This window comes from Diorhabda carinulata, chromosome 6, assembly GCF_026250575.1.
Source record: "Diorhabda carinulata isolate Delta chromosome 6, icDioCari1.1, whole genome shotgun sequence".
NCBI classification, from domain to species: Eukaryota; Metazoa; Arthropoda; class Insecta; order Coleoptera; family Chrysomelidae; genus Diorhabda; species Diorhabda carinulata.
Genome location: NC_079465.1, coordinates 17,090,515 through 17,111,440, shown reverse-complemented (window position 1 = coordinate 17,111,440; position 20,926 = coordinate 17,090,515). Strand labels below are relative to the sequence as shown.

The 20,926-nt window shown below is 31.2% G+C and overlaps 2 protein-coding genes across 6 annotated transcripts in view; one reads left to right on the top strand and one right to left on the bottom strand.

Moving 5' to 3' along the window:
• LOC130895715 (muscle-specific protein 300 kDa) overlaps positions 1-20,926 on the bottom strand; it is a 205,197-nt gene that overhangs the window by 145,004 nt on the left and 39,267 nt on the right. For all 5 annotated transcript variants that reach the window (XM_057803203.1, XM_057803205.1, XM_057803204.1 and 2 more), the window contains exons 3-5: positions 12,773-12,834; positions 5,349-5,444; positions 1,665-1,841 (exon numbers count right to left, since the gene is read on the bottom strand). In XM_057803203.1, coding sequence (XP_057659186.1) covers positions 1,665-1,841; positions 5,349-5,444; positions 12,773-12,834 — 335 coding nt within the window. The remainder of the gene's footprint in view (positions 1-1,664; positions 1,842-5,348; positions 5,445-12,772; positions 12,835-20,926) is intronic.
• LOC130895721 (uncharacterized) lies at positions 15,789-18,229 on the top strand. Its single transcript, XM_057803223.1, has one exon. It carries the CDS (start codon positions 15,874-15,876, stop codon positions 18,172-18,174), a length of 2,301 nt encoding a protein of 766 aa, XP_057659206.1. The 5' UTR covers positions 15,789-15,873; the 3' UTR covers positions 18,175-18,229.

Here is a 20,926-nt window from a genome sequence, read left to right as displayed (position 1 = left end):
TTATGGAACATCCCGAAAAAAAAGGAAAACGCAGAATCAGAAGAGGTGAGAACCAAGGAAGAACTAAAACTGAGTTGAAAACAGTTTAACTTAAAAACAGTCGATGTTATTAAGGAAGTAATAGACAAAATTAAGAAAGTATTGATGGAATACATGGAAACATTTAGTTGTGTTTGCAGACGACAAAATAGTATGTGTTAGAAATAGAAAATTTAAATGTATGAGATACATTACTAAAAAAAAGAAACTTGGAAATGGACATTGGAAAAAGAAATGTAATGATACTCAACAAAACGTATATAAACGAAAAAATAAAACACAGAAAACAACATTAAAACGTTTAAATCAATCGTCAAACCTATATTAACATTCAGATGTGAAAGCTAGACAAACACAAAGGAACAAAACGGCAATACAAGGGTTAGAACAAAAGATGAAATGGAATAATAAGAGAATTGATAATGAGAACTTTTGAAAGACAACAATTAAGGTGATCAAGCCACTAAACTTGGTTTAATAGCAACAGTACAAAAATAGAAATGGAGACCAAAGAGATGATACAATTTTGGAAAACTTAATGAGAAAAAATAAGACATAAGAAGAATTAGAAAAATAAGGGCACAAAACAACAAGTAATAGACAACATTCAAACAAGAATAAAATGAAATCTTAACAATATAGGGTGGATCAGTTTATTGATTGCACTGTTAATGTTTTGAAAGGTAATGTAGCCATTAATGATGAAGTAGGTATTCATTATTTAATCCCAAGATATTAGAAAAAGGAACGAAAGAAAATTGGAAATTGTTACTTTCTATTCATTATAGTAGATAAAAGTAGAAAATGAGGATATAGTAAATATAACTACAACAAAAAGAATACAATGGTACGGATACATTAAAAGAATGGAAAAACGGCAGGATACAAGGAAAATTACAGAGAAAAAATTGTCGGATAGACCAAAAAAATAGACCAGATTGTGCAAGTTACGCCAAATCTAGCAGTGAGTGACTGGAACAAACAGATGGAAAAATTACAGAATGGAGAATGATCGAGAAAAGATTGCCCGGTAGACTAAAAAAATAGATGAGAAGATCAGATTTTGGAAGATATGTAAAATCAAGGAGTAAGTGACTGGAACAAACATATGGGGAAAGTACAGAATGGAGACTGATCGAGAAAAGATTGCCTGGTAGACCAAAAAATAGATGAGAAGATCAGATTGTGCAGGATACGCAAAATCTAGGAGCAAGTGACTGGAACAAACAGATGCAGGAAAGTAAGAAATGGAGAAGCTGTAATTAAATAAGGATAAAATGAGCTGACCATCCACAAAAATACAGGGTCAAAAGATCTCAATTTGAGCAGCTACAATTCTCAATAGAATGTATAGTCTTGTATATATAATAAGTAAAAACTTTTTTCTTAAAGCTCCAAAATTTCTTCTACCTTAGAGCTCCGCTGGTAGAGCTCTGTCAATATATAATTAACTAATTTATTCAATTTTAATTCAACTTCTATTATTAATGACATAAAATATTCGCTTACAATTTTCAAAATCGTTTTTTTTTAGAACTGCGGAACAGTTTCTTAAAACATCCAAATCAAATGAATAGCATTATTATCTAAAGCTTCTACACAAACGTATATGTGAAACAACTCACCTGGAAGTACAAAATTATAGTCCATATTAGTCCTAGAACAACTGGTGGTCTCCCATCTACTAAATCACTTGCGTTGATGTTTACCAGTTTAATCCTCTTAGACGTTAAAAATTGAAGGGCAGTATTAGCATTACTCAGGAAATGTGGTCTTCTGAGAATCCTACCTCTCTCCACAGGCTATAAATGATAAAGATAGTTGAGTAAAAATATAAAAAATGATTTAAATATTTGAAAAATTCACAAAAGTATGAAGTGATACTGATATTTAATAAGGGACAAAGAAAATCGGTGTAAAAAATTTATATTTTCCAATTAATCAATACCCTTTTTCGATCGATTCAGCTTCCTATGTTTCCAATAATTTTGCAACTACGTTTTTCCACCTAATCCAGGGTCCGACCCTCCCTCTCCTATTTTTGAACAAATTTTTGGGAAAATTTTCTCAATTGTATATTCTCACATTCCATATCCCTGCATCCTGGTTTTTAATTTTATGTTATAAAGTTACCCTTCCGAATAACAAAATTGTGTTTTACATAATCACCAATTCCTTACTTTTCTTAACTATTCTATTTTTAGTTTTTTTGTAGAGGATTCTGCAATTCACTTTTGTATTTCGACTGCGTTAAGTGCTTTTTTGATTTACATACATAGAATATAATTATATTATTGTTTAGTATATTAGGAGTATCTTTTGAATTATTACCCTGGACTGAATCCGTTTTGTGTTTCATATAGCTGCCCTATATATTTTGTCAAAATTTTAATCATTCTTCATTTCTTAGACACAGAGGATTTGGAAAAATTATTTCTCAAAAGAAACAATTAGTATGAGACTTTCAACTCCGAATACATTCAGAATGTGAAAATTTTTAAAAGCTATCCATTTCCCTTTCAATTAAATAGAATTTTATTGTTCATAACCATATAGGCAAAATAAAAGTTAGTGGGAAAGGAAAAATAATCTAACTGAATGTAAAACATTTGATTTCAGAACTAGGCTTCTCTAAAGGATACTTTATATGATGCAATACAACGTGCAATGCGATACAAGGCGTAATATTTCTTCATAAAAAGCGTGCTCATATGAAATTCATTTGATTGTTTTATGCAAGATCTCGCACTTGCAACATTATCGGTTTGGTACCGTTTTTTTGAACTGCAATTATAGGGAAAAATCTAGTTACTTTTGACTTAAAAACCAACCTCCAGGCTCCAAAAGCAGGGTAGCAGCAGATACAGTTATTGACAATAATCCACTGAAGTTACATTTACAAAAATCCAGATATATTTAAAATTAACGCGTAAAAAGATTATATTTTGTGAACACTTATTCAGTATTTGTTTTAAGATACCTAAATAGAAGTTAATTCATTCCATATTGCAATTTGTAAATGTAATAAAATAGTTTTCACGAGTGAAATTCATAATTCTGATAATTTTTTTCTATCTACTTTACTCAGTTACTTCCTTACTTAGTTTTATTACTCTCATTTTTAAACCGGTCACAAAATATTGAACAAAACTAGATGTAAGGAATAAGTTTACTTTTACTAATGGAATTTTTGTTAGTGGAGGTCATGATGCAATGGCAAGAGACTTTCATAATGTCAATATTGTAATATTGATCTATGCAATATTTCAACCTTGCAGGATGTAATTTGTTAATTTTTCTAAATTTATTTAATCAAACACATTTTTAAGCATAATTTACTGGAAAATTAACTTTTCTTTGTAGAATTTTGTCATAAAACTGTATTTATGTATGTACGTGTGCAACAGAATCTGCAGACTGCATTATCTGATAAGTCTAACGTCTTCAGGTGTCCATTGAGGCGACAGGGCCCCGATAGAACCCCTGTTAGTATTTGTATATTCTTCTTACTTATATTGATACATTCAGTAGATCTTCTCTGGTTATAGTATGCCAGAAGAGTTTTTGCCTATCTCAGCCCCTGTAGGTTGTCCCAATAATTAGTTTTGCTCCTATCTACCTTTTTTTCCAGTCATGAAATTGATTCTTCAAGCTTTCCTATCACTTGATTTATAAAGTTGAGTTGCTATGATTCATACGTTCAACTGTAGCGTATTTTTGATCTTTGTTTTCAACATACAATTCAAATTATTACCGAAGTTAAATTAAATAAATATTTTTCACTAACACATCTAAGGTTTATTTTGTCATAGTTTACAGGATTTCTTAAAAACACTGAAGCCACTATTTGTTGTCACTTTTTCGAAAAAGAGTGTGCTCAATAACGACGAGGCTTTGAGTGATTTTGGTTAATATGGTCAAGGGTTTTAACCTGACCCTAAAAACAACACTACTATAAGAAAAAAATGTATTGTACACAAGCGGGTAAAACTCCTGGAAAACCTCGAATAATAGGTATTTTATCAATAACGTAAGGGATTAAAAATTACAATATAATGTATATGAGCAAACTTATAATGAATGCAATAACAAAATTAATTTTGTTATAACAAATTAGCAACAAATTTTGAAATATTCTAAATTTGATTCCGGTATATTCACAATGCTAACTTAAGCGGGGTCCTCTAGTTTCTGAGATCGAAAAAATCGATTTTTTTTCATAAGTCACATCTACAATATGTGTAGAAAATATATTCTAAATGATTTTTCGATATCTGAAGTGGTTCATAAATTACAACCCAAAGACAGCAATCCACAGCATCAAAACTGCCCTGCAGGTGCAAATGGTGCATAGCTGAGTTTTTGGGAGAGACTGAGCAATTCAAGCAAAATAAACCGCCTTATTCTGAAGCAGTCAAAAAGTTATAGTTCCAATTCATGAGGATTAATCCATAGAAGCAGGGAGCGGAAACTCGAAATATTAACGAGTCGCTCAATTCGCTAATCTGGACTTTTGCTCCGAAGCATCTCCATTCTGGGCCAAAAGTGGTTGAAATCGCCACGTTTCTCGCTGCCAAAATCTTCAACGAAAGATTCTAATCTATCCTGAAGACGTTGGAAGCCATGGGAGTGAAAATCAGCCAACCAGCTACAGGGGATGTTCAATAACGTGATAGCTCTCGGATCTATCACTGCCAGGACCGAATCGCGAAAAGAGACGATGGTGTAGCTCTGCGTGACTTGCAAAACAAAGAGTAAGGTCTATTGTATGGTCTGGTTATGGCAGATTGACGGTGAAGTGAAATTTCTAGCATAAATCACATGCGTGAACTTTCAATCGGTTTTTTCTCGGAACACTATTTTTTGAAACGGTGACCTCGATATTTCAGAAATTACTGTTCCTATATTGTTCAAACTTATAAAGCATCTTTAGTATGTTTTTAGTCAGCGATTGACTTGAGATTATCATAATTGCTTGGATAGTTTTTTCTACGAGCGAAAAAAAGAGTAAAAAGTTGAATGTAAGTGTATTTAGAATCAACTCTAGTTAAATCGCTAGTCTTTAATATGAAGAATGAAATGCCGTTTGGTTTTTTAATTTCACATAAACATAACAAGCGCAATCTTGGTCACCGTGAAGCACTTATTTACTTGATGTCTTCCTGTCGACCCCAAGATTATGCAAAAACAATCAGATTAATTATTGCAATGGTTTCCCTGTAAAATATTATTAGAAAAGCCGTGAAAGAACAGCCGAGAAACTAGAGGACCCCCTTAATGGACGTATTAATAATTGATAATAAACTTACCAGTCTCTCTCCTGACAAAACTTCTAGAAGTGCAAGTAGTTTAGTGCCGTCTTTCAAATCTTCGATCAAATCTTCTATCTTAAGCGGTGGAACTCGCTGAAAATAATGAAAATTCGAGTCAAATTACAAATGATAAACTCAAGAAAAATGAAGAAAATTTCAAAATAATATTGGTAGAAAATCTGAAATTATTATCTCTCCAAATATTTTAATTAATAAGAAGTCTACAGAGCGTTCTACTTTTCAACAGACAATTTGAGTGATAAATTTTTTTGGTTAAAAAAAATGTATTTCTTTTATAAAATGTATTTTTAAATCATTGTCAAGTTATCCAAAATTTCAGAAACGTATAATACATCTATGTTTTATTTCTTAACTTTTATTTATTTCAATATTTATCAAAATAGTGAGAAAAAGTGAACACACATATATATATATATATATATATATATATATATATATATATATATTATATTTATTAATTAATTAATTAATCAACATTTTTTTTAAAACCATAACAAAACATAATGCTTCTCTTATAATGATATATAATAAATTATTTCGTGCTTCTAAATGTTCTTGATTTTAAGTCTCTTCTGTTTTAAAATTAGTTTTTTCTACGTCCGTTATAATATTCACGTTTTTTTCATTCATTTGCATTTATAAAGAATGTAATTTCTGAATTGATCAAAAAGCGTACAAAAAAGTATGGTGGCGATGCATTTTTTCACGCTTTTGCGTTAAAAAAAGTGCAGTTACGTGTCATTTTATTATTTTATTATTAGTGATGGAGAGTAATAGTGAAGAAAGTTTAAACTGCACACCAGAAGATGTTGTTGAATCGGCAACTGCAACGACAATGAATCTTGTTCCTGAGAAATCCAGGGAACAGTATTTGAAGGAATATAATTCTTTTATGGAGTAGGGTACTAAAAAAGGCATAAACAGCTTCACAGAATAAGTGTTACTAGCTTACTTTGAAACTAAATCTAAAATGTGGAAATCTTCAACACTTTAGTCGACTTATTCAAAACTGAAAGACAACATAATGGTAAATAACATATACATATAGACATCAGTAAATACTCGAAACTCATTGCATATTTAAAAAATAAATCAGTTGGCTATAGACCCAAAAAACTAAAACATTTATCTCTGAAGAAATTGATAAGTTTCTATTGCAAGCTCCAGACGATCATTATTTCATGTATAAGGTGTGAGAACAAAAAATTTTAATGTTAGCTTAGATATTTTCCGCAACATCTTTCAGGTTGATTTAATATTCGGAACCGCAGGAGCTCTGCGGAGGGAAGAATTATATAAAATGAAGTGTAACGATATTAATAATACCGGAAATGTTTTAATTATTACAGTACTTGATACAAAACCTCATGGTCAACGTCGATTTACTGTTATTGGTAAAATATCTGACAATAGATTAAACTTGGTAAGATTTATAAAAAATATAAAATCCAACGACCCACAAATGTCAAAACAGATCATTTCTTTTTGAGGTATAGAAATGGAAAATGCAAAACCCAAGTTATAAGTATCAATACCTTTTCAAAAATTCCCTCGCTTATCGCAATAAGTACTAATACAACTACAGACGATGTTGTTTCTTTGAACTCGTTAAATGTTGCCAATTCAAGTACCAATAGTAATGTAACTTCTTCTTCACTTCAAATTAATAATGCTCACAGTTGTACTTTTAATATTACTATTACAAAATAAAAATTGATAAAAGTTTTGTAGAATTTTTTTAAGTCCACGCACGTAGAAAATTTTTTGTATGAAACTCGTGAGTAAAGTGATTCCTACGAGTTGCATAAATAACTAGTTTTTAAGAATTTTTGAAATATTAATGAAAAAAATTGATGTTTCGACTTAACTTCAGTCTGTATCAAAATATGATATTGCCAATATCATCGTCAATATATGTTATGTCAAAATGTCAATTTTTTTATTAATTTTTCAAAAATTTAAAAAAAAACTAATTTTTCAATAGAAGAGACCAAAAATCAAGAACATTCTCAAGCATCAGAAGGTCTAAAAAATAAGAAATTAAAGAAATATATTATTTCTTGGTAGAATCATTCTTTGGTATACGTAAAATCAGACTAATTTTCTATTTTGTCTTATTCCACTTTTCAAACACTTCTATTGGTTTATCAAATTCTGAAAGTATTTATATTTTTGGTTAAAAAAGATTTTTTAGTTCAATTTGGTCAAAAATTGTTTTTTTGAGTATTTGGCCCGAAACTCGTTTGAACACATTTAATTTCATTTAACAAATTGACATCCAGATTTATTTAAACAATAATTTCTTGGTTCAAGTTTTATGTTCAAAATCGTACTGTTTAGTTCTATGTTGTTCAGAACCCGTTTTCTAAGTTCGACCAGATTATCAAATTGCTGTTTCAAATTCAATTTGGTGTAAAATACTTTTTCAATAAATTGATTTCATCAAAATACGAATTTTTGAGCTTCTTATGGTTAAAATTAGATTCTATAAGTTTTATTCGTTCGTACATTATTTTTTGCATCAATGTAAAGTCTGATCGCTTTTCTAAATTACTTTTCAAGTTTTAATTTGGTGATAATCAACGTTTCTTAGTTTAATTTTATGATATATACTATTTTTTAATCAATTTTAGTCAAAAGTTTTATCCTTATTCTTCTTCTTCCTTTTCTTTCCTTCTTCTTCTTCCTCTTCTCCCTCTTCTCTTTTCATTCTTCTCCTTTTTCTCCTTCTTCTTTTTAAAAAACTATTTGCCCTTTCAAGCACCAGAGTATTGGGATTTCAATTTTAACTCTACTTTCATCCATTTTTTCTTTCCTTTTTGCCTTCCCTCTTGCTATTCTATTTGTAGCCAAGTTTTTCTGGGTCTCCCTTTCCTTCTCTTTTTGCTTCTGTCACTTTTCTTATTAAGTTGTGTTGTTTCAAATAAACTTGCAGATCAAGCTGCAAAAGAAGCTTCGACAGCCAACCTCAACAGCAACAAGACGTTCTATACGCTACATGAAATTCAAAGAACAATCGCTTTCAGAAACCTAGCTTCCATGAGTCATAGAAACTCGGTTGCTGTACGCATACTACACATCGGGCATACTCAACTGACTCACGCAGTACTGCAAAATAACACTGAGGGTCAACCACATATTAATAAGAGCAGTAATCACCAGCTAGGAAGTTCGCCCCAAGAAAGTTTAAATACCGTGAAACAGTTACCAATATTTGGAAGAAATTGGTTTATATGGTAAAATATAAATTCTTAATGTATATAATCCAAACAGTTTGTTAATGTTAAGGTGTCGTAGTTATAGCTAATAATTGTATCATAGTTATACCATGTATCAAGGATCTTAGTTGTCGAGACACGTTAATTGAAGTAAAAAGAAAGATCATAATCTTATTCATAGAGATGATGATGAAGAAAGAAAATTGAACCTCTAATAACTGATTTTACCAATACGAACGACGGAACAAAGGATACCATAAACGAAAACAAATCCGTTTGAAATCAAAATTTTACTAATTATCGAAATTAGCTACTTACTTTAGAAGATTTAAAAATCGAACTTAGGCGTAAAACTTATCACACTCTTACTAATCAGAATTTATCTAAAATGAAAACCTCTAATTTTCACATACACGAACTTTTAATTAAAAGCAATACCGATTTAACGTCCGTACACTCCTCACAAGGATAATTTCGCGAACACTAAATGACTTCTGATATTTGAAATGGTGAACAGTTCGTGATAGCGTCTAGTTTTAGCGGAAAACCGCTATATTATGGAAGCTTTAGAACGAGAGACGAGACAATCTTGTACCATGCTCCATATGCCTGGAAAACAAATCAAATGCCAAATCATTCATTAATCGCTAAGTGCTGGTTAGATAACGACCTATGGTTATATAGCCTTTCTAATCAGGCGAATTATAAAGTGAAAACATCAAATCAAATACCGACAATGTTTATCTATAAATACACCACGATGCTCATTATCAAGAGTATTTTTTTAGATGTGACAGTTTTGGATTCCAATTAAACACAATTTATTGATTTAAGTTTCAATCTCAATCATTATCTTTTCAATGTTCATTTTGGTGAAAAAGTCGTTTTTTTATATTTATTATTGTAAAATAATTGTTTTTTAGTTGAGTTTAATTGAAAATTCGCTCATTTGAATTCAATATTATAATACGTTCTTCGTAAGTTAAATTTGGTCAAACATTAATTGTTATATCGTAGGTTGGCTTTTTAATCTCGGAAATGGCTAATACGATTTGCGTTATCTCCGCTGAAGTTAAAATAATAGATTTAGGTGATTATGACTGCTACAATAACAAATTTGACGCTTCAATAAATTAGTATTGTTAAAGTTTAATGAAAGTCACAATGGATCGTCAATAAGAAACGTGTAATATCTTTAATAATTTATATCCTAACTGAAATCCCAAGGACACGATCTACTGTCAGTAAATTAGTAAAAGTAAAATGTTGATGCAGAAAAACTGCATCAACTGAAAACAAATTTTTAGATGTTTGTGTCCTGTTAGCAGACGGTCCACACTTGAGTAATAGATAAATATCCAGGGAACTTGATATTTCGCAAACATCCGTAATGAAAATTTTACATGATAATAAATTCCATCTATACAAAGTAACGTTGGTTCAAGAGTTGTCAGAAGACGATTTTGATAGACGTGAAGAATTTGCAGACCTAATGGTGGAAAAATGTTACAATCAAAACGATCCAAACTTCTTAAGTAATGTTATGTTTCTCGATGAGGCCACTTTTTGTATTAATGGAAACATAAATCGGCATAGTCGTTTTCGAGATAATTGAGACGTTCCTTGCATAAAACTCACTCTGTACACATACAACATACATCAACACATTATCAATATATAATATTTTATGGTAAAAATTCATATCCCTTAAGAATTGAAGCACCAAAGAGATTTGGTCCAAGTCATTTAGGATGTCTTTGTAATTGGTCTTGCACTGGAACTGCAATCTTTGTGGGACATATTTGTGGCATTAAGTCAATATGTGTTTTATCGTGAAATTCGAACTACAGTTGGTGCAAATGGGTCTGGCGGTAGAAGATATGAGATAACCATGGGTTAATTGTTATTTTTTGGGATGTGAGAGATTGGTAGGAGTCATGTATAGATTGGACAATAAGGTGATCGGTAACTATATTTTTAATAGATGAAACTGAAGCCATTGAGTCTGTACATATTGCAATATGCTTATAAGGAGGGATGATGAAATTGATGGCTTGTAGAATGCTAAATAGTTCACCTGTATGAACGCTGCAAGTTGGTGGAATCAGTCCATGTTTGGAAGCATCCGTAAATAAAATTAGATCGTAGTTGCTACTAGTTATTATTCGTTTGAAAGCATTCAAAGCAGAAATTTTCAATTTCTTCTTTGGGTGTTTGTCGTATTTCGTCGATTCGGCGAAAAAATTATACCTTATAAGTTGTTTCTAGTCAAAATCTGCTTATCTGAATATTTTCATTCCTAACTTCATTTTTGTGTTAAATCCGTTTTTCTAGTTCGATTTGTTTCCAAAGCTCCTTTCTCCAATTGTTATTTAGTGAAAATTTACTTATTTAAGTTTATTTCGGTCAAAAATTTGCGGATTCAAGTTGAATTAAATACAAAATTGGCTTTGCCGAATTTACTTGTGCGGTAAGTACATTTTAGTGAAAATTCTTTCCCTTAATTGTTAAATTTGGTGATATACTCAGTTTTTTGAAATTCATTTTCTCGAAAATTCAATTCTCGGAATACATTTTTGTCACAAACTTTGTTTCTGCAATTTTAATTTAGTAATAAATTTGATAAGCTTAGTTAAATTTGGCCAAAAATTGGCGAGACCAAGTACATTTTGGTCAAAATTCTGATTTTCGGGTTAAATTAGTTTTAATGTACCTACAGTTTAATGAATTTTTTTATACTGTCGTGCACTCGATAAAAAAAAATTCGCTCTTCCAAGTTAGTTTTGTTCAAAAATTATTATTTTAAGTTCGGATTAGTGAAAAAGTTGTTTATCTATGTTCAATTTCATCACAAATTGGCGGATTCGAGTTTGTTAATTTTTCAAGTTTTCAAATATGTTCAGTTATGTAATGCGTTAGGTTTTAAAATTTTTTTGTTACCGAAAGGTGCTTCTATAAATTTATTTACTACAAAATCTCGATTTTAAAAGTTTAATTGGTGAAAAATTCGCTTATCTCGGTTAAATATGGTCGAAAACTATCGGTTTCTTATATATTTTAGGAAGAACTTTTTCTTTTACTAGTTAAATTTGGTCATATATTCACTTTCCTGAATTTTCATTTTATGAGGATATTGGTTTTTTCAAGTTTCTTTTCTCGAAAATTTAATTCTCGAAGTTACCACAAACCTTGCTTACCCAAGTGTAATTTAGCAATGAATTTGATAAGCATAGTTCAATCTGGCCAAAAATTGGCAAGTCAAAGTAAATTTTTCTTTCTGAAATTAATTTCGTCCAATATTCGCATCTAGACTCCAAGTTCACTATGAACGAGTTTATTTTTAAATAAAATTCTAATTTTAATATTTAAATGATTGGTGGATTCAAGTTTTTTTTGATAGAAAGTTCTTTTTACCAAATTAGTTCAGAAATTGTTTTTTTAAGTTCAGATTAGTGAAAAAGTTGTATATCTATGTTCAATTTTATCACAATTTGGCGGATTCGAAGCTATTTCCAGTTAAATTTTGTCACATCTACTTTTCTGAATATCCGTTTTATCAGAAAATGTCTTTTTTAAGTTTTGAGGAAAATTTTATTCTCGAAGTTTATTTCTGACAAAAACATCGGTCTTTAAAGTGTAATTTATGAATAAATTAGGTAATTAAGTTTAATTGGGCCAAAAATTAATGAGTCCAAATAAATTTTGGTCAAAATTCTGATAATAGAATGTCGATAAAGAAAATAGTAACTATATTTCACTATTTTCACGATTTTTGTATGTTTGTTCTATTTCTACAGAAGACAAGACGAGGTCACTGAAAAGGATAAGAAACAGTAAATAAAATGCTTATTTTCCTGCTAGAAAAGTCTAGACCAAATTGTGAGCTATAGATCGCATAGAAAAATAATATATTTTAGGACGTGCTGAGGAGGAAGATCTGCCAAAGTGAGACCTAGCATACTCATATAACGTTAAAAAGAATTCAAAGCTTTCATTACTAATTTCCATCTCTACTCCGGCACTTTTTCTTTTTGATCCATATCCACAGGTTCCCAATAAATAGTATCATAAACGAAACTGAACTTCATATCAAGTGTGTTTTCCATAGATATTATGGATTTAATTACCATAATATGGCTATTTCCCAAACGAAATAAATAAAATATGAATTCGTATACTTACCTTAGATAAATAAGAATTAATCCAATTAACGAAAGTTTTCTTTTGCACTCGTTCTTGTTCATCTGAAACAAAACAAACTCTGACTAAAGTTTCAATGTTGATTTATGTTTTCAAGTAAAATTTATTCTTGCATACGATTAGATTTGTCAACAAACATTTGATACAGATTTATGTAAAAAAATGAGAAATAATCTATTTTTAGTTAATGTTTGTTCTATAATCTATATGATCTTATGTTACATTGTTGTTACATGGATTCTGTAAATAGATCAGTTATTCCAAGGAATTTACTGTGTTGTTACGTATAAACGAGATCACTTGTCATCAACCACAGGCGTAACAAAATGGAATTGATAAAACTGATTTTCAAAGTACCTCAAGACAATTTCAAATGGTTAAAATTGCATCTACAAGGATTTGACATTTTTAATGATGAACGTACGGTGCTTCAAAAGTAATGACAGGCTACGAATCATGGATCTATGCAAATAAATCTGAAACTAAACACCAAAAGGACACTGTGTATGTCAGTCACAAATTCAATACTTCTGTACAGTGTATAAATATGAGGAGAGACTATGTAGATGGAAATACACCACAAAAGAATAACTAGGATGCAACGCAAAGCCGCTCTTATAGTATGCAGTGCATACAGCTCGCTATCAGAACTAACATCATCATCCACAAAGCCAGAATCGCGAAAGAAGAAAGAGGTGACCATCGACCAGAGTCAGCAGAGTTATAATACGGATCAACGAAGTAGATTGACATTGCGTTTGTTACCATCTGGATAGAGAGAAGTCACGGGGAGGTCAGCAATTAATCACCCAACTACTTTTGATCGATGCAGAGTACATATTCTTCATATGCAATCATTGAAACTTCCAATGGGAGATACACCAAAAAAACGGGAAAATTCACTTCTGAAAAGATCGTAGAAATTATGAGAAAAACGTATGAAAAATGTAAACGCAAATCAATGAATTGTGGTATTGAACTCCTATAAAAATTGGTTAATTTATCTTCCAAAACGCTCACATCAGTTTAAAAGTCAAAATAATAAAATGTTTAATAAATGTATATAACATAAAAAGTTTTAGAAAAAATGAACCTTGAGTTGATAGATACATCTACTTCATTGAAAGGAAGAAGTTCAAAGTCAAGTTGAAATTCTAGTCGCACATTCTCTTCAACAAGCTCCGCTATTATATCTGGGAATGCTTCCAATTCTAGTACAAAGATAACACCTTACCCGAAGCCACAGATGATGCACTTGAGTATATTGCAAGATATTTAGCTAAACAGCATAATGAAAGTCAACCTGAATTAAGAGACTTCACATATAAAGTTGAAATTGATAATTCTTGCAATAGTCCGTGATGGTTACTGCAGTGGAATTATTAAAACTTCCTTGAAATGGCGGGAAAAAGTGAAAAATGGAATTTCTATTTTTGAAAAGATACAAACAATATACATTTTGGCAAATACAGGAATGAATGTGGAATATCCACGCTCGTCACTGCGCGTTACTAGATGATGGTATAGGTAGTAAGGTCCCACAAGCAGGTATATTTGACTACTATTGTCAGATCTATTGTGTTTGTTAGATAATGAAGAGCACTGCGTGGGTACCTACTTTCATTGTTTTTATTGGATACCTAGATAGAATATATATTCTATTATGGAATACAGAATTTAGCACTTTGATTTTGATTATTTACCATACTAATTCACCAAGCGCATATTACCCTCTTTGTCATTCGAATACTTTCTTATCTTAACTTCGTGCCTCTCGTACGTTTCTCGACATTCTTTAGCATAAAATTGGGACATGGGGTAGTGGAAAGGTTAGCAAATAAGATAAAAAAGAATGAAAATATACTTTGGAAAATTATGTATGACTTTTTTAGATTAAGAATTATAATTCGAATTAATTATTTTAACTATCTGGCTCGATTTGAAGAGAAAACTTGTGGCATACAATGTACGGAGAAGGAAAAATGTCAATCTGAAAAAACTGATAATTTAATATTAATTAATTAATTAATTAATTAATTAAGGGGGAGAGTACGATTTCCGTGGCGCCGCAATTTAACAGCCAAAATAAATCGAAAATTAGGAATGAAATTTTTTGATATCTCACTTCGTTTTCGAGATATCGGTACTTATAAGTTATAAAGATTAGTTAGAGCGAAGCCTCCCATGCAAAAAAAATAATAATAAAATAAAACTAAAATAATCCTCTCGCGAAGAAATTGTTTTAGACAATTTTGGCTGTAAAAAATTAGGTTAGGTTGATATACACAAATATTAAATAAAAATCTCGAAAACGAAGCGATATATCGAAAACTTTTATTCTTCATTTTCTACTTATTTTGAGTCAATTCACAATGGCATTGCCAGATCCAGGCGCCACTGAAAACGTACTTGTGCCCATTTAAGGATTTCATTTCATAAGAAAATAAAGGATTAGCAAGGATAGAAATTGTTAAAATAAATATAATAATAAATGAATAAATACTACCTACATTTATTAAGATTTTATTACTCAAAATATTGATATTGATAATGCTACCAAACATTTCAAATGAATAACGTTTGACAGTATACTGATTTGACGTCAGCCTATCAGCCATCTTGGCTAAAAAATCGTGCTAGTTGAGATATCCTCTTGTGTATAGTTATAAGAACTATACAGTGATTCAAAATTATAGAAACAGCGGTGCATAAAATGAACGGGAACCTAACGCGGTATAGACGTTTCATTCTTAATGAAAGATATATATTCCGCCAAATTTTAGTTTTCTTGTATCCAGCCGACTGTTTGTTATATAAACATCCATGAGCACCTATAAATTCTATCAGCTCAGAGAAGTCATTTTTCAGAGTATCTGGAATTAAAACCCTCACTAGAAAAATGAGGTTATGTTTTTGACGTTCAGTGCGTAAAAAGTAGAAACTTTTGACAATTGTGTATTGTGAAAAACATCATATTTGACAATATTTTTGACAAGATGCGCAAATGAATGAGTTGTTTGTGTATAGGGGGTTTAAATTCAAATCGTTGAGACGTCAAAATATTGTTCACTTAATTAAAGAACATGATAACGTTCACTATATCATTCTTACTTTCGTTTTCTATTGCTAAAAAGAAACCAAAATCAAAAGAAAAAGGAAGTAACAAGGTTAAAGAGAAGAAAGGCAAAGATAAAATCACAGAGAAAAAGCCTATTGAAACACAAAGCGTGGAAGAACCATCAACAATAGAATTTAACGCAACAAATATATTATCTGCAGTTCATATACATTACGAATTAATCCCTAATCGATGTAAATATGAGTTAGATGTGGTTTGTTGGGGACCAGTAGCAAAAATCCTGACAAACGATAACCAGATTCTTGTTTATACAGTTATTAGAGATGACACAATATGGATACCAATTCGCATGGAGCACTACGTCGAATCTTTATCTATTAAGGAGATTAAAACCTTCCATAATCAAATAATCGAAATCCATATCACAAACAACATACAAAAAGCACCCGGATTATTCAAAACAGAAAATATTGTGATACAAAAAGATGAAATAATTAACGAAGATCAAAAATTCAAATGCAGAGACAAATTCGAGTATGTTATAGGAGATTCGGATCCTGCTAACGCATCAAGATTATCACTAGAACATTATATTAGAAATATAATTATTAAATGTGCGAATTTTCCGAAAGGTGAAACAGTTTCTTGGCTAAATGACAATAATAATTTCGATATATTTTACGATGTGTTGAAAAACTTTTACGCTGGTAAGTATATAAAAATTAACGAACTCATATATCCCTGTTCACAAATTCAAATAGAAGATGAAGAAGAACCTAAATCTAAGTCTAAGAATAAGAAAAAACAAAAACCCGACAAGAAAAGCCTCAAAGAAAAAAAGAAAAAAACACAAGATGAAACGAAAACTAGAGATAAGATCATCATAAGCATTCCTGCAGAAATATTCTTCACGGAGTTTAGTATGGGCACTTTTCGCGTTGTAAGCAAAAACAATTTTGTTGATAGTGCCTTCGTTTTCGTTTCGGCTAACAATCTCTTATCAAGAGCTCAGAAAATTTCATTAAATCCAATTGTAGTTAAGATCTTCAAAATTGAAAATTTACCAGCGGATCAGTTGAGAAAATTAGGCTTCGAAAGTATTTTTGCTTCATATCGCATTTCTGATATACTCAAATGTACAACTAAAGAAAAACCTTTAAGTGAGAATATTTATTTCAATGAAGGTCATATGCATTTTATGGATTACATACCAAAAATTAGATTGATAGAAAGCATACAAACCAATAGATTTTTTGTGGAAATTTATGGGAATAAGAAAATTAAAAAAGATAATTCAAATTGTGATTTATTCGGTCATAATTTCGAAGACTACAACATAAGCAGGATCGGACCAGCTTTCGAACCTTTTATCGAACCTGTCGAGACGAATTTACCAGTGCTTCTAGCTGTAAGCGTTTTTGATATCAGTTCGATAGTAGCAAACATTTGGGATTTTAGAGAAATAGGACAATGCCACGCTCCTAATTTAACTTTATACACCGATTCCGACTACTATACTTTTCGCTATACTGATACAAAAAATGTTAATGATATTAACATTATAAAAGACCTGGTTAATACAAATGAGATATCTGAAGCTACATTTTTAGAATTTGGTACCACTGTTTCTATCGAGGTTTATTTAATGGCACCACAAGCTCCTAGTCTGGTTTATCATCACGTTCCCGAAACATACAAAAGGCTTTTTTTCATCACAGATAATAAAGTTTTCGCAGAAATTTTGTTTAACCAAATATTCAATCATAATAGCGTTTTCTTCAGTAATAAATCTGAACACGATGAAGTAGAAATGAACAAGCTGGATATTCTCACCGGTTTCGTCTTAGATAATGGCAATAGTTATTTTTTCTATGTAGAAGGTCCATCAACTGGATTCATTTTGAATTTATGGCATATGATACAAGAGTCTTGTCCTATTTTGAATTCGAGACTGGCTTTAGAACAATTTTCAATTACTGGAATTCGTTTAACTAAAGGAAGAGTTTTTTTCAACACAGATAACGCATTTGAAAAAAGACTATATCCACATTTTATATTTACCGGATTGTACGTCATTGTTTTGAAAATACCTTTACAACAAATTTTAGCTATTCCAAATGTATACTGCAGGAAAAAAACTCCAAGACCTTGTTTGAACGCTTTATCAAAATTATCATTGTTATTCGATTCAAATCATTATCAAAGAATTTTGCAACAAAACTTACTGCCCTCACGTCATGAGCTGATAAGTATGAATTTAGAATGGGGAGTTTCTACAAGATGGAAAGAAATTGTCGATTATTGAAAATTATAAACTTTGATTTTAGTTCTATACAAAAAATAAATTTCAAAAATCCGAATTGAAATCGTTATTGTTGACTCTAACTACATGACGTGCCCGAACTACACTCAAACGTCATATTTTCAGTATTGACAACCCAAGGACATGGATAATTGTTCGAAAAAATTTAATAACAGATTTCGAAAGCTTGTTGCTACCTGAATCCGAATTATAGTTTCCGAAAAGGCCTTAAGTATCCCAAAACACGGTTAGCATGATCTGAGGACTTGATTTTTTTGGAAGTCCATAAAGGTCCATCAACTGGATTCATTTATTTTAAATTTATTTTCGGCTATGAAGCGCAAGGCCCTTAGCATGGCGAGGACGTGGGTGGTGCCCCACACCGCCTAACGCCGCCTCTGCTGCCACATAAAATAGTTTATGGCACTGAAGAAATGATATGTATATAAAGATAGCGTATAAACGTTCATGACGAAGAACGGCCTACTGTAATCATTGATGATAACCATAAAATATTTATATAAAGAGTAAAGAAAACTTTACTGGAAAATTTATGAAAAACTAATACACAGATATTTCTTCAGAATTATCCTTCCTTTCCATGATAATTTGTCACTGTAATATACTGAATTTATAGGTAGCGGTGTTTCTGAGATATGTTAGAGAAAATCAAGTTAGTTTCTTCTTCAAAGGACATCATTTCGTCAAGACCATAAATCATGTCAAGTTAATACAAAATCACGTATCTATAGTTTGGGTTTGACAGAAATGTTTTGGCTCACTTTTGATATTTGTAGATTGATATTAACACGAGGACGCGATTTATTATCTTTTTTCCCATGTTTTCATTCATGAAAGATTTATGAAATGTTTAAAAAAAGTAATTAAGTAACACTATCAAAATGCGTGATACCTCAATGTCATTACTAATAGGAGGTTATCTAAATAGTTATTTTCCTAACAAGTGCGGAAAGTGATACTTTCCCGCGCGCGACTGCAGTTGTCCCGAACGACGCGGAGCGGAGTTTGGTCAAGTGCGGGAAAGACAATTTACGCATGAGTTAGGAACATTATTTTTTCTACGACCGTATATACAAAAAAGTATACCAACCCATTTTTCAAAAATTATTTTATTCCAACAAACATAATAATATTCAAAATTTTAACTAAAAACTACTAATTGTTATAAATATTAATATTGAAAACACAATTTGTTGCATTCTGTAGACTAGTAAGAATTCCCGGCTCAATGGAGTTATTTGGTTTCAACTGGAAGGTAGATGACATCGGTGGGGATGGCATCGGTTGCAGGTCGCATAACGATGACGATGACGGTGACGGCAACAATTTTAAGTCATTTGTAGAACAGAGAAACTTTTTATCATCGAATAGCGGGACCATAATGTATTATATTTCAAAACCTCTGAAAAATACGCCAGTAATACCTCTTCCTCATAAGTTTTGGCCCCTTTCTCCTTAATCCATGTAACAAAATGGTCGTATTGTTTCTCATACTTTAGTCTGGATTTGGCAGGTAACAGCTCGGAATTAGCTTCATTTGCAGCCTTCAAAATGGCTTCGAGAAGTCCTTCGTCGGATGAATCCATTAATATTATTGTATCGGGTTCGGTTTAATGTGGTTTAATTTAGAAGAAGATTGTTCTTATTCGGTCACTTCCAAGACGTTTTGAATAACTTTGACGTTTTAGTAACAATTACACGCTTGGGTTGTCATAGCAACTGATATCAAACCCGGGTGGTTTGATAGTTGTTTCTCCACTAGTGCGGGAAAGTGACACTTTGAAAACTAAAATGCGTGTGGGAAAGTGGGTTAAAACGCACGGTTGTAGAGAAAAGTATTTTGCGATTTTAACAATAGAAGGGGTACATTGCGAATTACTGGTCTGATTGAACCACGTTTAACAGATGGCACTTGAAGTTACATTATATTGAGATTTTTGGGAGGATATTTTGATCGTTTAAAGACGAGTGCAATTTCTTAACAAAAGTCTATAACTGATCTGTGAAATTTATGCCATTTACGCTAAGAATGCTGTAACTAATTTTGAAAGATTTGCATTGCTTTGGCCAGCTTCTCACTGATAAAAAAGAATACATGAAGATTTCGAAGACCGAAGAAATCGTACAGCTGAAATTTATCGAAGACCTGACCCTTGAAGAAGTGAAATGTGAAAGACGAAGAACCACGCCTAGCTTTTGACGAGAAACATTTGACTTAAACAACAAATCAGTTCTCAATGATTACATAAAACTTAATAACCATATTAAGTAGTGTAATTGACCAGCAAGTAATTCTTGTAGCTGTTGGTACAATCAATTACTGGTTTACTGAAGGAACTGCTGAGAAAATACCTGTGTGTTATGCTTTACTGGCCTGTTGATGGATTTTCGTAGGAAACTGCCAGTTCGACTTCTTTTTACTAATGAGGCTTTGGCTCAATGCCATTTACTATGCAATTGACCGGCCAAAATTGCAAAATCAGGGTCAAAAATGGTCGACTTTCAGTTTTTCAAATCATGTTTATTAAAATGTTCATCAGTGACTCTTCTCATTACATTACAAAGATGATGAAGTGAAGATATATATATATATATATATATATATATATATATATATATATATATATATATATATAAGACAATTTCCAATATATCTGTGGTTTTGGTGACACAGTCAATCAAACACAATTGTGTATCTCTGTAAGAAAAGTAATTTATTATATATATATATATA